Genomic DNA, 17,481 nt, shown 5'->3' with positions numbered 1-17,481 from the left:
TGGTTCGTCTCAGTTTAACCCCTACGCCCTCCTCTGGTATTTTTTTATTTTTTTACATTTTTTTCAACTTTATTTCATTTAGCCATCACATTCACATGCTATTTATACTGTCGTGATGCATTTTGAAGCCTCTCGACACCTGAGGGACAGAAATGTACACGTGCAAGAAACAGCCATACAGTCCTCATACATGCTCAAAATTATCAAAATTTCAATAGCTTTCAGGGTTTTAACCCTTTAAATGCCAGTCTGAAAATATGAAGTATTAAATGTTTTGGACATGTCAAAGATTAGCTGTAAAATTGATTTTCCCATTGTAGGTCGATGCATGAAGTTCTTTTCTTATTGTCAGCTATATTATGGAGCCATGTGACTTCCATTTATATGTTCGTGAAATAATTTTTAAATCAACATCTGATTCATCAGTGTAAATATTTATTGTACAAACTGCAACAACTTTGAAAAGACCAACAAAAGAACACACAACAGAACATATGACCTGTAAACAAAGGCTAAATGTGATATGTGATGTATATGTGTTTCAGAGAAACAGATTTTTAACCTGTATTTCGCTGGCCTCCTGGGGACGTACTGTCTGAAAGTGTAGGGACCTCTGAAGGGTACCAGCTGCTCATCAACACAGATGTTGATCTGGTCCATCCATCTTCAGACATGATGACCAATCCTGTGGTCCCTGACATCATGCCAGTGGGTGTCTGAACGTAGCGTCTCAGCACGAGGTGGAGACCAGACTTGTCCATTCTTTGCTGTCCACTCACTGTTAGGATGGACATCATCCACAGTGTCCTCTCCACTTTCAGAGGAAGGGTCAGAGGCACTCTCAGAAGTGAAGGACTCCAGTGAGTGGTCCACGTCAGACTCCTCAAAGCTTGTGTCTTCTTCAGATGAGTCCTGCAGCTCTCTGGCAGATAAAGGCTACACGATCATTTCTAGAGCCTCTTCTGGACTGAAATACTTCTTCAGTTTTACTCCTTCTCTTCACTCCAGGTCTTTCTCTGCTCACTGATGAAATGTCCCCCAGCTAAGCTGCATGTTTGTCTTTGGCTGTGAAAACAGTGAGGTACATATACACACTAACAGTTGTTTTTGTTCTATCTATCTATCTTGATCTAAAATAAACCAGTACTATCTACTGATATAGAACCAATCAGCTCCTCTCTCAGTCGTACATCAGGACGTAATTAATCCTCCTGACAGAAATAGTGGAGCTGATACAGAGATGACGACGACAGAGAGAAATCCAGAGATTGAGAAATCACAGTAAACAAACATGGCATCCTGAGGGTGAGAACAGCTGCGTCTGTTCCCTCCTCTTTGTTTGTTGGACTTTTCTTTGGTCCAGAACAGGTTTGATTGCTTTACGTCTCTCACCGTTCACCGTTTGGCTCCAGATCTTTTTCATCCCTGAGCGCCGAGCAAAGAGAGACACGCCCTGCTCAATGGTTCCAGGTCAACCCTGCAGAGCAAACACTGGACTCAGACCAGGGACCCGGAGCTGATGCTGCCTCCTAGTGGTCATCGGTCACTGCTGCACATTTAGAGAGAAATCACCTGTTAATGTTCAGATAATCACATATGTTGTTGTGTACTTCATTCCAAGGTTGTTTTGAGAACATTACATTTTATTTATTATATGGAAGAACTGGAAGTCTTTAATTTATCATCAAAACATTTGGCAAGTGTTTTCTTTATACTCGTTGTTTGTTTTTATATTTTTATGATTATCAGAAAATTTAAATAATTGATTTCATTATTTCCTGGAGACCAAATGATCAAATTCAAATGTCTTTTTACTGATAATAAAGATGCTCAAAAAGTAAAAAGAGTTCAAGGTTTGATCGTGACATTGATGAATAAATAAGCGATGTTACACTGACCTCTACAGGTAGTCAGCAGGAACTACAGATACACTACAGGAACTACAGAAACGCGACAGGAACTACAGATACACTACAGGAACTACAGAAACGCGACAGGAACTACAGATACACTGTCCTATACAGGTAGACAGCAGGAAGTACAGAAACACTGGATTTTACAGGCAGACAGCAGAAACTAATCCTGCCTGAGTTTTATTTCTTAAGAGCTGCAGCTACATGAAATATTCTCAGTAACCACATCCTGGCATGTGAGGTCTTAAATTAGGCCAGAATGATCCTTGCACTCACTGGTTCCCATCTTAAGACAGTCTTCTGAGCTTTAGCATGATTGCCACCCCATCTGAGTGAGTAGCCTGATCTCCTGTGTGGCCAGAGTAAATGATTGTTTCACCTGATGCTAGTCGTGTTTGTCCTGCTTCTTTCCACCTCGCTTTGGAAATTCCAAGTATGTGGATGCCATATGGCTTTATTTCATTCACAATGGTCTGCACTTTTCCTGTGATATGCAGTGAGTGCACATTCCATGTTCCGATCTTTGTGATAGATTTAGGATTAAGAGACTTCCACCCTGTGGCTTCCTGTTGGCTTTGACCCCAAGGCTTCATTCTCCTCCCAGTTGAAGGTCCTCTTCCTCCCAATTCTAAGTGGTTGATTTATCATTCAGTGTTTCTGTAATCAAAAATTTTAACCTCTAAGCAGAGGATTGGCCTACCTAAAGGTTGCTTTTTCTGTGTGCTCCCTTAGCCTTCTCCCTCCTGCACTGAAAAAATAAAAACCTTGGATCAACGTAAAAAAACTGAGCTAATCAATCACACAAGATATCTGACATTAACTCAAAGCAAATCATTTTATTTAGTTTAACCTGAAAAGTTTAACTCCATGCAACCATGGGTGGGAGGGACAGACCCAACCCCAGACCAGTTCTGATAGGAGCGGAGGAGGTGGAGGTCGTGCAGACCTATAAATATCTTGGGCTGTGGCTGGACAATAAGCTGGACTGGACGAGCAACACGGGGCAGCTGTACAAGAAGGCCCAGAGCAGGATGTACTTCTTGAGGAGGTTAAGATCCTTCAACATCTGCAAGAAGCTCCTGGGGATCTTCTACCAGTCTGTGGTCGCCAGCGTTCTGTCCTACGCTGTGGTGTGCTGGGGTGGGAGTACCTCAAAGGCAGACCTCTCCAGGTTGGAGAAGCTGATCAGGCGGGCTGGCTCTGTGGTTGGCACGAGGCTGGACCCTCTGGCTACTGTAGCAGAGAGCAGGACACTTAAAAAACTAACGAGTATCCTGGACAACGCCAGCCACCCTCTGCACACGACCATCAGTAGCCAGAGAAGCACCTTCAGCAAGAGACTGCTCCTCCCAAGGTGCAGGACTAACAGACTGAGGAACTCCTTTGTCCCCCGTCCCATCAAACTGTTCAACCACCACTCACTTGGGGGGAGGAGGACAATAAAGAAAGGGGCTGAATGACTTTTCTAATTAACCTACAACATGTGCAATAACGATGTACCTGGTACTTCTATATTTATGCAACAACCATTTATGTACAGTCGTCACAATATTTATTTTTATTTTTATTACTATTATTATTATTCTTTACTGGGTGTTTTGGTATTTGGGCTTATTGTACTGTTTCCTACATGTATGTCTGACAGTGCTGTATGCGATGGAGATGTCAATTTCCCCGCGGGAACCTCCCAAAGGGATCAATAAAGTTGTCGATCTATCTACCACTATTTAAAGGTTGGAGCAATCTAATTATTTTAGGTTGGAGCAAATAAAAAAGTAACGTTGTCATTGAAATGTATAGTAAATCAAATTAAAAAAAAAATTGCTTTTAATACATTTTGATCAATGACTCCTCAGAACACTTTTCTTAAGAACACATTCATATTTATTGTTCCATAAATTGACAACACTGAACATGTGTTTCAAATGTATGAAGATAAACAGTCTTCTTCAGCTGAACACCAGAAACAAGACTATTGATGTCATCAGAAGACAAATCATCGAGCAGTATAGTAGCACAACTCCTAAGACATCATGCAGTACCCATGGCAAATTTACCAGGACATACATTTTCTTATTCAGGTGTAAGCCTTACTGTCAACTAAACACAAAAGCTGTTGCAACTGAGGGCAACTCGTTCAGGACCTCTGTTCCTTCGATGACAATCTTAATGTCTTTGGGTGGATGGAGAATACTCTTTCTCAGTGATAACGATCACCATGGTTTGTTCCAGCTCTTCAACCTCATTTTCCTGCATTAAAAAAAAGAAGAAGAAGAAAAAAAAATGTTATTGTTTCAGAAATCTCCAGATTTCATGTTAGATCATAATATCCTTATGACACTGTAAATAGAACTTACCACAAGCAATGATCACTGGCAGGAGCTTCCAAATGCACATGGTTGCACAGCAGAAACACGACTGATTGGTGGCTGCTTCCTTTAAGTTGAAAGAGAATACAGTATTTAGTTTTTAAGTTAGCCATCAAGTGTGTTAGCTACTATCATGATGCACAAATTACCCAACTTTTAACATAAACAGATATACTTTATTTTATGATTTTAGGGAAGGTACTTTTCTACCACATGTAAATTCTGTTAACAGTGTCGCAAATGAACATTACCAGCAAGAACTAGCTGGGCCTTGTAATATTATGGCTGATAAATACTGAACACAAGATAATTAGGAGGGTGAATAAAAGATCACAGATGCCCTTATGCTATTGACAGCAGAAATAACCATCAGTCAAGTTTGCAGCTTGAACCTGGGGATTAACTAACGTTACCACATGTCAAGTGTCAAAAACACAACAACAACAACAACAAACTTTGGAGCGTTAACCCCTTCCTGACAAGCTAGCATGTCATGGTTGGCTACTATCTTCAATAGCTTTAACACAGAGCACTTTAAGACAGTAATGTCAGCAAATAAACATTTGCTAGGCTCTTCGCGCCACTGTTAACAAATAAAAACACTAAGCAGAACAAACGCATTTTAAGTCACGAACATAACATTAGCTGTAACGTTAACTAACTTAAACGTGGTAACTTTAGCTACCATCAATGCCGCCACAAAATAACATTACATTTACAAATGATTGCTTTTATTTCTTAGTTAGCGAACTGTGATAACATAACCCACCCACGACCAGAGGACGGCTAACGTAAGTTAACTTTATAGTTTGATTGAAGAATGCTAATGTTAGCGCTAGTTAGCATTTATAAGATATCAAGCGGGAGTGCTGAGATTATGGCCAGAGTCAAGGCCAGTCAGGTATACTTGGAAAAAAATGGAACGGTAGACAAAGTTTAATGTTTTTACCTTACCAGTATCAATGTTGCTCGTTGTGTTCTTCTGTGTCGCAGCCTGGATCGAGGGTCTGGAGTGAACCGTCGCGACTGAATGTTCAGTGAAATCAAATCAAATCATGCTTAATCTAATAAAAATGCTTTGATCAAATGAATACATTCAGTTCAGTGTCCTGCTGGAAATTTATATTGTATCCATATGAAAAAAAATAGTTTCAACAATAAATAAATTAGAACGTTTAGTTTAAATGAAAAAACTAATAATTTTAGGCTATTAGAGCACGAAAATACACATTAAACGAACAACAGCAATGTTAGACTTTTTGCACTGTATATTTTATATTTTTTCTACATTTCTTCATTAAAATGAATCAAAACATCAACAGATTTTCACACAAATCCTGAAAGTAATTAAAGAGAACCTAATCAAACACATGAAAATGAAATATTGTACTACTACATTAATTTATTTATTTAAGATAATTAATCATGTGTTCATATCATGTCCTCCTTGTGTCCAGTATCTGCTGTGACCTCCTTGTCACTAAATGTTTCTGGTAACTGCTGATCAGTGGTCTACAGCAGCTTGGAGGAATTTTAGCCCATTCCTCAGAACAGAACCACTTCAGTTCTGAGATGTTGGTGGGTTTCCTCACATCAACTGCTTGCTTCAGGTCCTTTTATAAAGAAAGGTATCATCTCTAGCTTCAACATGTCTTAAACTCTAAACACAATGATCTACTTCCACCACCAGATATTAAATGTGTTTTCATTGGTTGCAGTGACGTACTGACCCAACACCATGACGACAAAACTACAATTTATATGACCACTGACATTGATTAGTTGTTACAGCCCAATACAAATTTATAATCATAATGTTTATCTCCAACTCATCTGATTCACTGGTAATATCTTCACTTTATCCTTGGTTCCAATGAATGGAAACATCCTCTCAGTGAAAGTGTGTCTGAAGGTGTGTATGTGTTTGTTAGTTTCAAGATCAGAGAACGACAGATTTCCTCTGTTCCAGTCCAGATTCACTCTGATCCTCTGGAGCTTCTTCTTTACTGGGAGATCAGTGGGAGGATCTGGTGGTGAATATGTTGAGTATTTACCTTTATGAAACCATAGTCCCCACAATCCAGATCGTATGCGTCCCTTCCTCTGGACAGACTCTGCTGACACACCCAGTCTCCACCATGTGTTATCTCCAACCTTAACATCCCAGCTGTGAGTCCCTGAGTTAAAGCCCTCAGAGCCCAGGACAGAACAGCTATAATCAAACCTCTCTGGGTTATCAGGAAGATGTTGTTCATCTCCTCCTCTCACACTGGTCAGATCTTCAGACAGGATCAGTCCTGGATGAGCAGTGTTTGGATCCAGAATGACAGGAGTGTAGGAGACCATGTCCTTCATGTTGTTCCAGATGTTGAAGGTCAGGTTGCCCAGATGTTTGGCCTGATCTATCAGAGCACCTGAGGGCAGCTGTGGATCATCCAGCAGGGGGCAGCGCTGGACTCTTTCCACTGCAGCCTTGTAGTTGTTCAGGAATGAGACGTCTTCAGCTCTCAGCTCCTCCTCTGTGGCTCTGACTGTGTCTGAAAGAGCTGCTATCTTTCTGCTTACAGCCTTCAGCTTCTTCTTCATCATCTGACTCTTCTGCTCCTCTTCCTCCCACAGTGCAGCCATCCTGGCCTCCTCTTCCTCGTCTAGAAACTGGTGAAGCTCCTTGAACTGCTTCTTAATCTGCCTCTCTGTGTGTCGGGCCTGGACCTTGATGTGTTTTTCTGTTTCATCAAACTTCACTTTAACTCGTTCACAAACCTTTAACTTCTTCTTTAAGGGCTCCAGAGTTTCCTGAAGGTTCTTCTTGAGTTCTGTTGCAGCTTCATCGATGGGTCTGAATCTGTGGTTGAAGTGTTTTTTTGAATCTCTGCAGACGACACACACTGGCTGCTGATGGTCCAGACAGAAGAGTTTGAGTTTCTCAGAGTGCAGACTGCAGAGAGACTCTGGAGATCTCTGATCTCTCTCCTGTAAGAAGGACTCACACAGGTTCCTCAACACCAAGTTTGAAGGTGGATCATGTCTTGACGATCTTCTCTTACAAACTGGACACTGGTGTGTTGGTTTCTCTCTCCACCAGTTCTTCAGACAGACTTTACAGAAGCTGTGGCTACATGACAGAAGAACAGGATCTCTGAAGACCTCCTGACAGACCTGACAGCAGAAATCCTCCTCTGATCTGGAAGCCATTTAGTCTCTGAGTGAAGCTGAAACACAGCAGACACAAAGTCCAGTCAGTCATGGTTACACTACAGAGAAATATATTTCAGATCAGGTGTGTTTTATTGTTGTGTTGTTTGCTGTTCCAGCTCTCAGGCGGATGAGACGAGAATTGTCTGTTATTCACACACTTCAACATTAAAGTTCTTTTATCATGTACACTGCTTGGCCAAAAAAACAATAAATGAAAGGTCCCACACTTTAATATTTGATTGGACCTCCTTTATCTCTGATTCCAGCTCATTCTCTGTATCATTGTTTCTATAATCTTCTCCAATGTCACCAGATTTATTTCCATCCAGTGTTTCATTCATTTTCCACCAAGATCTTGTATTGATGATGGAGAGTCTGACCACTGCACAAAGCCTTCTCCAGCACATCCCAAAGATTCTCAATGGGGTTAAGGTCTGGACTCTGTGGTGGCCAATCCATGTGTGAAAATGATGTCTCATGCTCCCTGAACCACTCTTTCACAATCTGAGCCCCATGAATCCTGGCATTGTCATGTTGGAAAATGATCCATTGATGGAATAACCTGGTCATTCAGTATATTCAGGTAGTCAGCTGACCTCATTCTTTGGACACATAATGTTGCTGAACCTAGACCTGAGCAACTGCAGCAACCCCAGATCATAGCACTGCCCCCACAGGCTTGTACAGTAGACACTAGGCATGATGGGTGCATCACTTCATCTGCCTCTCTTCTTACCCTGATGCTTCTCCACTATCCTTCCAGTTTTTAATAATGCGTTGGACAGTTCTTAACCCAGTTTTAGTAGTTTCTACAATCTCCTTAGATGTTTTCTCTGCCAATGATTTGACCCTTCTCAAACAGACGACCACAGGATGTGTCTTTAGACATGGTTGTTGAAGAAATGAGAAGCTACTCATTGCATCAGTTGGGCTTAAATAACTTGTTGTCAGCTGAAAGATAATCACCCATGCAGTAATTATCCAATAGCTGGCTCCGACCTATTTGCTTAGTTAAACCCAGGTGGATATATATATATATATATATTTATTGGCCAGGCAGTGTTTGGATATGTCGTATCAAGTCTCATACAAGCAAGGACTGCTTCCTTCCTGGACGTCCATCTTAGTAAGCGTACTGCGTCACTTCCTGCTTCTGCACTGTGTGGTGTTCCTGCTTGCAGACTGGTTTAACTTCTTTCATATCACAAAAACGTTCTGATTATAGTGGGGAATTCTCACATATCACATATCAACTTTGGTCTGTTAACTTGCGCGATTAGCCATGACTACTCTGTCTGCCTCTGCTTCTCCTTCTTTCTCCTGTATGTCCTGAGTCTCCACACCATGGAAAATAAACCAGTAGCTAGCCAGGGCCCTGTAGCCAGGGCGGACCGACTGAGTGTAGCTCCTGTTAGCATAGCTCCTGTTAGCTGTCCAGAGCAGCCAAGAAACAGGGCGGCTGGGTGACGGTATGAAGGAAGCATAGTGCTTCCCGGCCCATGGATCACCACCAAGCTCTTCACGTTTCAAACCGATTTTCCCCACTCGGTAACACACCTGCTGAGAAACCAACTCTGGTATTTGACGACTCTATTTTGCGGAACGTGAAGATAGAGAATCCAGTGACCTTTGTTAGATGCCAGAGTGGGCACCACTGAATCTTACCTCAAACTGCTGGCTAAGGCTAAGGTTAAATATGATAAAACTGTTATTCACATCGGCAGTAACGACACCCGGTTACGTCAATCGGAGGTCACTAAACTTAAGGTGGAATTGGTGTGTAAGTTTGCAAAAACTATGTCAGACTCCATAGTTTTCTCTGGACCCCTGCCCAATCTGACCAATGATGACATGTGCATTTGCATGTCGTCATTCTGTCGCTGGTTATCTAGGTGGTGTCCAACAAACCACGTGACCCTCATTGATAATCGTATTGCAGTCGAATATTGAAGTCAAAATGGCCGCACATGAGCAAGCTGTTTGCTGTACCGGTGTCTGTTTGCCTTTTCTTTTCTCATTATTTCTAAATAATCTTTTTCATTTATTTGTTATTGGACTAATCTGGTTTGCTGTCTGGACTGATCATTAATTTCCCCTGCAAACATTCGCAAAGTCAAAGCCACACTATGGATCAGTTCATCGACCAGTTGAAAATCACTTCTGACTCCATCCTGCAGTCTAAATCTGAATTGATGGCATACTTCGACTCCAAAGTGCATCCTATTGTCTCCAAATTGAATAGCATCCAAATCTCATCTACTCTTGGTGATCACGTTGCACAACTTTAACACCGTGTTGGAGCCAATGAGGATATTTTAAGTGAAATCACCACCTGGAATAATCAACTGGAAATGGATAATTCCTATCTCGTGACTAAAGTTGACGACCTGGAGAACGGGAGTAGGTCTGCCAATCTTCGCTTTGTCAGAACCCTGCGAAGGCAATGATATGCTCCAGTTCATGGCCCGCTTGATCCCTCAACTTCTGGTCCAGGAGCACTTCCCCACTCCACCGGCTCATCGCATTCCTACTTTCCGTCAGGATGACAGATCCAGCCCAAGGTCCATTCTGATCAAGCTGCTGCACTTTCAGGATAAGTTAAAGATTCTTCGTATCGTCCGTGATAAGAAGGAGCTGTCATTTAATGGGAGTCGTATCTTCATCTATCCTGACTACAGTGCTGAGTTGACGAGGAGACGCCAGTCCTTCGACCAGGTAAACTGCGGGCTCCACGAGCTGAAACTCAAGTACTCCCTCCGATATCCCTGCATCTGTGTGTGTGTATCGACGGTACTGAACAAAAGTTTAGCGAAGCTGCTTTCTTGCCTCCGATGAACCCCCCATCAACTCTTTATCTTAACGGTAAACTTTTTGGTTTTGGTCCGCTTCTTTTCTGCCACGGAGTTGGTGCAGTCATCTCGCTATAACTTCATGTTGACTCTCTTGGCTTTACGGTAATGACTGTTTTTACTTCCCCCTCTATGTTGTTGTGTGTGTCCCAAAGTCATTTCTCGTGATCACCCTGAGGGTTGATCTTTCTTTCACTCTTACATTTACTGTGCTGCACTAACTTCTCTGAAGAGTCATGTTATCTGGCAATTATAGATACTGACTAGCTGCAGCCTACTTTCTTATTTCTCTGACTTTTGTTTACCTAATTTTGATTTCTCTAAGCTACATTTATAAAACTTTTCAATGAAGCAGACAGTTATGAATATGGCTTTGGCCTATTATCCAAAACCGATGGGCCTTCATGATTCTGGTCAGTTGTTTGACCTCATTGTGATTCATTTTTTTTCTCAGTGTGTGTTAGTTTTGTGTTTTACCATCTTGCTATGTTTGTATGTCTAGGTGCTGTGCTTTGTGTGCACACCTTCTGTGTTCGTGGTGTCTGTTCATATGTTGCTTGCTGCTCTTCCACTTCCCTCACTCTTCTCCTCAACTAATTTTGTTCCTTTTTTTATTGACTTGTTGCTTTCATTGGTTCCTCTGGCATAATTGAATCAGCTAAGGGTTTAAAAATGATTCATCTTAATATTAGAAGCCTTGTTTCCAAAATTCAGTCCCTTCGTAAGTGGGTTACTCTTTACCAACCTAATATTATCACAATCCACTCATTTTCCAGTCTTTTAATCAACGTTTCTCATCCATCTGTGGTTCCCAACTCAACAATTTTCATAACACAGCTTATTCCCATAACCCCGTTCTCAAATATCTCTTTTTCCTTTAGCAAAATCCTTCCCATTGATGTTTTTCACACCATACGTGAGCTTAAACACAGCCCTAGTGCTGGCCCTGATGTTTGCCAAATTTCTTATAATAGCTGCAGATGTATTAATGAACCCCCTTGCAGAACTGTTCAATCTCTCATTATTTACTTGCTCACTTCCTTCCATTTGGAAATGTGCCAAAGTTACTCCCCTTTTCAAAGCTGGAGATCCAACTGATATGAATAACTATTGTCCAATCTCTATCATTTGTTCTGTTGCTAAAATTTTTGAGAAACTCATCTTTATTCAACTATCGCAGTACTTAAATTTATTTAATATTCTTTCTCCATTTCAATCAGGCTTAAGATCCAAGCATTCCACTACTACAGCTCTCTTAAAATTCACTAATGATGTGTTCTCTTCCTTTGATAAAGGCAAACTCACCGGTGCAATATTTATTGATTTCTCCAAAACCTTTGATATGGTTGACTACTACCTCCTCCTTGACAAGATATTCTTTTGGTTTTTCACAATACACTCTCTATTGGTTTAAATCAGGGGTGTCAAACTGATCCGTGAAAGGGCCACTGTGGCTGCAGGTTTTCATTCTAACCATGCAGCACCCATGCCGTGGGTGTGGCTGGCAAGTTTTTGTTCCAATCAAGAGGACACCTGAAGTTACTGTGTGAAGGCAGTTCAGTTGATTGATTGAGCCAAGTCAGGTGTGCTGCTGCATGGTTGGAATGAAAACCTGCAGCCACAGCGGCCCTTTCATGGATCAGTTTGACACCTGTGGTTTAAATCATATCTTCATAAAAGGCATCAACGTGTTGTTTTCAGTCTGCTTATTTAATTGTTGAAAAGGGTGCTCCGCAAAGGCTCTACCTTAGGTCCACTTCTTTTTTTCCATTTTCATTAATGATTTACCAAGTATGTTCTCAATGCTCAATGTTCTGTTCATCTTTATGCTGATGATACTGGTATTTATACTTCTCACACTGGTTTATCTCAAATCCAGAATACTTTACAGTCAGACTAGATTCAAAAATGTTTTTTCAATAAGTCTTGCAGCATGTTATTTCATACACGTTACAATCACTTACATCCCCACAATTTGCAAATTAATTTTAAGGATGGTTCCCTTCTCGAGACTGTCTGCTCCTTCAAATATCTTGGACTTTGGCTTGACCTGGAACTTTCCTTTAAACTTCATATTGACTCTGTAGTTAAGAGAACCTATGGATGTCTCAGTCAACTGTATCGCTCTATCAAGTGTTTTACTTTTGATGTTGGAAATAGAATAATCACTCTTCTCCCTATCATTGATTGTGCTGATATTGTTTACCAAAACACATTCAACAGCTACATTGAACCTCTCAATATTGTTTATAATTCCCTATGTAGATTTATTTTGAGGTGTCCATTTAAAACTCACGATTGTTTTATGTACGAATCACTTAATTGGTTGCATCTTAACAATAGAAGACGGTTTCACTGGGTTTTGTTCATCTTTAATTGCATTCACTCTCACTGTCCCTCCTATTTAAGTCAACTTCTTATACCATTTAGTTCCTGTTATTCACTTAGACATATGCAATACCCCTTCTTTTTTGTACCCAGAATTTTTAAAGAAATTGGTCGCAGGTCTTTCCAATATAAAGCTCCATCTTACTTGAATAATCTTCCTCCTCATTTCAGATCCATTACCTCCTTTCACTGCTTTAGGTCATCTTTATTTTCTTTTGTCAGAACAACCTGTTCATGTTTTTATTTTGAGTATAGTCTTCCAATACTCAGTTCAGTGTGTCTTATTTTCTCTGCATGTCTTTTTTTTTTTTTTTTTACTTGTGTTACTTGTGTACTCAGGATCCCCTCGAAAATGAGATGCGACATCTGAAGGGGCTATCCCTCAATAAATGAAATTCAAATTAACACTTTCTGGGGAAAGCCTGGTCTGATTAGGGGAGATGGTATCTAAACCACTTTAGTGGGTGCTGCTCTCATCTCTAGGTATATGGTTGATTTTATTAACCGGCCATGTCCCATAACATTAAATGTCAGATCTCTCTGGTATAAATCTCTTGTAGTGAATGATTTTATAACTGATCATCAGATTGATCTATTTAGTTTGACTGAAACGTGGCTGCAGGATGATGAATATGTTACTTTAAATGATGTCTACACCACCCAGTCATAGCAATTATCACATTCCTCCAAACACAGGTAGAGGAGGAGGAGTGGCAGCAATCTTCCACTCTGATTTATCTATTAATCCCAGACCTAAGCAGAGCTTTAATTCATCTGAAAGCCTTACTCTAAGTCTTCCTCATCCAGACACAATTTGTTGTGGTGTATCGCCCACCTGCTCCTTACTCTGAGTTTTTAGCTGAATTCTCTGAGTTTTTATGTGATTTAGTTCTTAGAACTAACTAACTAACTAGATATAAGGAGTTAATTCCTTCTTTATTTACCTCAGTGCCATGTGTCAATGATGTGGACAACAGCAACCACAATTTAACTCCTACACAAATGGATTATTTTGTTAATGGCTCTGCAGCATCACTTAGTACAACTCTAAACTTAGTCGTCCCTCTGAAAAAGAAGGTGATGAATGGGAGCAGGCTAGCTCCCTGGTATAATTCACAGTCGATCAGTTCAAAGCAGGCAGTCTGAAAGATGGAAATAATCTGTCATTCCACTAATTCTGAAGAAGCTCACATAGCCTGGAAAGATAGTTTAACAACTTATAAAAAACTCTCAGTAATATTAGAACAGCATATTATTCTATATTATTATCATTAACAGCAGAAAACAAGAACAAGACCAGATTTGTTTTCAGCTCTGTAGCCAGGCTGACAAAGAGCCACAGCACTGTTGAGCCATCTATTCCTTTAGCCCTCAGTAGTAATGACTTCATCAGCTTCTTTACTAATAAAATTGTATTTGTAAAGAAGCTCTAATAAAATTAGAGAAAATATTTAAGGCATCCTTCCTCCAGCTGTCAAAGATATAAGTACAGTGACATTAGAAACTTTTGTAAGACCTAATCAACATCTGGAATCCTTCTCTCCAGTAGATCTTCCTGAGCTTTCTTCAACAATTACAGCATCTAAACCATCAACCTGCCTTCTAGATCCAATCCCAACTAATTAACACCTCCATATTGAACCAGATAAATTTATCTTTATTAACAGGATATGTTTCTCAGTCTTTTAAGATTGCTGTAATTAAGCCCTTACTCAAGAAAGCCACTCTAGATCCAGATGTTTTTGCTAACTATAGACCGATTTCCAACCTTCCTTTTATTTCCAAAATTCTAGGAAAAGTTGTTGCTAATCAGTTGTGTGACCACTTAAACAAGAATGGTCTGTTTGAAGAGTTTCAGTCAGGTTTTAGAGTTCATCATAGTACAGAAACAGCTCTGGTTAAAGTTACCAATGATCTCCTCATGGCTTCAGACAGTGGACTTGTTTCTATACTTGTTCTGCTAGATCTTAGTGCTGCATTTGACTCTATTGATCATAATATTTTACTACAGAGACTTGAAAGTGAGATCAAGATTAAAGGAACCGCATTAGACTGGTTTGAATCCTATCTGTCTGACAGATTACAGTTTGTCCATGTCAACAATGATTCTTCTACTTATACAAAAGTAAGTTATGGAGTTCCTCAGGGTTCTGTGCTAGGACCAATACTCTTCACGTTATAAATGTTGCCATTAGGCAAGATTATTAGAAAACACAGCATAAACTTTCATTGCTATGCAGACGACACCCAGCTATATTTATCTATGAAATCAGATGAAACTAATCAGTTGGTTAAACTCCAAGCATGCCTTAAAGACATAAAGGCTTGGATGACCTGTAATTTCGTACTCTTAAACTCAGACAAAACAGAAGTTATTGTATTTGGTCCTAAGCATCTCAGAGATTTATTATCTAATCACGTGGTTTCTTTGGATGGCATTACCTTGGCCTCCAGTACTGCTGTGATAAACCTTGGTGTTATATTTGATGAGGATATGTCCTTTAAATGTCACATAAAGCAAGTGACCAGGACTGCCTTCTTTCACCTGCGTAATATCGTCAAAATTAGGAACATCCTGTCTCAGAGTGATGCTGAAAAAGTAGTTCATGCATTTGTGTCGTCCAGACTGGATTATTGTAATTCATTACTGTCTGGCTCCAAATAGCTCTTTAAAAAGCCTCCAGTTGATTCAAAATGCTGCAGCAAGAGCATTGACAGGAATTAGCAAGAGAGATCATATTACTCCAGTTTTAGCTTCTCTTCATTGGCTCCCTTTAAATTTTATAATAGTATTTAAAATCCTAGCTGCGTATCTGAAAGTCCTCATTGTACCATATCATCCCAACAGATCATTTCCATCTCAAAGTTCAGTCCTACTTGTGGTTCCTAGATTTGGGTTCAGGAGGCAGACACTCACTATTTTTAGGGTCAGGACCAAGACTTTCCTTTTTGATCAAGCTTACAGTTAGGGCTGGACTAAACCATCTCTTAGTTATGATGCAATAGGCTTAGGCTGCTGGGCGACGATGCACTGAGCACATGTCTTCTACTGTCTTCTCTCTTGCACCAAGCTCCTATCCTCCACTTTCTTCTTTCTGGCACAGAGCTCTTGTCCCCTAATTTCTTATTTCTTACTAGTCATGCAGTAATAATCAAGTTGTGTGCCCGACCACAAGACAGCACGAACCCACGAACCCACGAGTGAAGCCAAGAGCTGCCCGCAAGCACTGTACTGAGTGAGATTCATATCATAACGTTACTCACAGCTCACCTAGAAGAAAACAGACATTCGTGTCTATGATTAATGGTCTAAATTTTAAAATATGGTCAGTTTTTTTCGTCTTTAGATTGCCTGTAGGCGACAACAGAATAAGAGCATGTGTGTTTTCTCTTCGATGAGATTGGCGCTTCACTCGCCCACTCACTTGGCAGAGAAACGAAACTTAACCAACTTAACTGCTCCTCGTGGTTTCAGACTCGATTTTGTAACGCGTCTTGAGACAATTTGTATTGTTATTGACACTACGTATTTGTCTAAAGTAATTTAACAGCTGGCAGCAATCACATAATAACTGTAATAATACTGGTCAAAATACAGTTTAAAATGTATTACATATGTAAACATTCAACTTCCTTTTTTCACAACCTACCAGACAGCACAGAAAGCAGGAAGAGACTTTCCTCCGTGTATTTCATTAATTTTAGTATTTGAGTATTTTTTTTTGGTCAGAAGCCAGTTTCTTTTGAAGTATTTCAGTATTGTAGTATTGTGGTAGTATTGTATTGTGTCCCAACTGTATACTGAAGATGAATCTTACCGTATTTTTGTCCTCGTGTCTCTGAACTGAACTGAACTGAACTGAACTGAACGGTTTCGTGGTTTTTCTCAGGTTAAATAAAGTTTGGGGTGGAGCTTTGTCAGGAGTGTTTCATTCCAAATGAATAGATCAGAACAGAGTCTGTTAGCCTGAAACACATTTGACATTCTTTCTGATCCATATCAAGTGTCATTAGTCTATCTATCATTAGAACTGGCATTGATCAGCAGACGCACTGCAGGTAGGAAAAAACTGTCCTGCACCCGATGGATGGAAATTTTTAATAATTGATTTCATTATTTCCTGGAGGCCAAATGATCAAATTCAAATGTCTTTTTATGTATTATTTGTTTTTTTGTTGGACGAACCTTTACTTTCCCTTCAAGGAAAACCAGAAGTAATAACAAATATTTTTGACATTGTTGCATAAAAATGATTTTCGTATTTAAGTGAAATGAAATGAAATTGCTGCTGTTTAATTTTCAAAGCAAAGAAAATCAAAAAAGAGAAAAAAGGAAAAAGAACTGAAGGTGAAAATATTTCATTTTACCACACTGACGATAAATATGTTAAGAAAGTAAAAGGTTCAGGGTTTACATGAGTTGATTGTGACACTGATGAATTAATAAGTGATGTTACACTTAGGAGTTGCAATTTACAGTGGTTTCAAAAGCTAATTTCATGCAACTTTCATTGGGTTTAAAAATGTGGATGTGACCTCTATGTATTGTTTGTGGAAATAAGGTACTATGACATTTGTATTTTTGTCCGTTTTCACGGTGTCAGAGTGCCAATGGTAAAGGAGAGACATAAAGGTGCTCCAGTCGAAGCTCTCTGCATCTTCCGTGGTTAATCCAAGAGGCTGCTAACTGAGTTTTATTTCTTAAGAGCTGCAGATACATGAAATATTCGCAGTAACCACGTCGTCCACGTAGAAAAGGTGAAT

General features: G+C 40.0%; 1 protein-coding gene across 1 annotated transcript in view; it reads right to left on the bottom strand.

Moving 5' to 3' along the window:
* Positions 1-7,477, bottom strand: part of LOC311486866 (zinc-binding protein A33-like) — a gene marked incomplete at its 5' end in the record, with an annotated part of 55,061 nt that extends 47,584 nt beyond the window's left edge. Inside the window, one exon of the mRNA XM_084542883.1 lies at positions 6,125-7,477. Coding sequence (XP_084399009.1) covers positions 6,125-7,477 — 1,353 coding nt within the window. The remainder of the gene's footprint in view (positions 1-6,124) is intronic.
* Positions 7,478-17,481: the final 10,004 nt, after the last annotated feature.

The sequence above is a fragment of the Chelon labrosus genome (genome assembly GCF_963514085.1).
Source record: "Chelon labrosus genome assembly, chromosome: 4".
NCBI lineage: Eukaryota > Metazoa > Chordata > Actinopteri > Mugiliformes > Mugilidae > Chelon > Chelon labrosus.
This window is presented reverse-complemented; position numbering and strand designations above follow the sequence as displayed.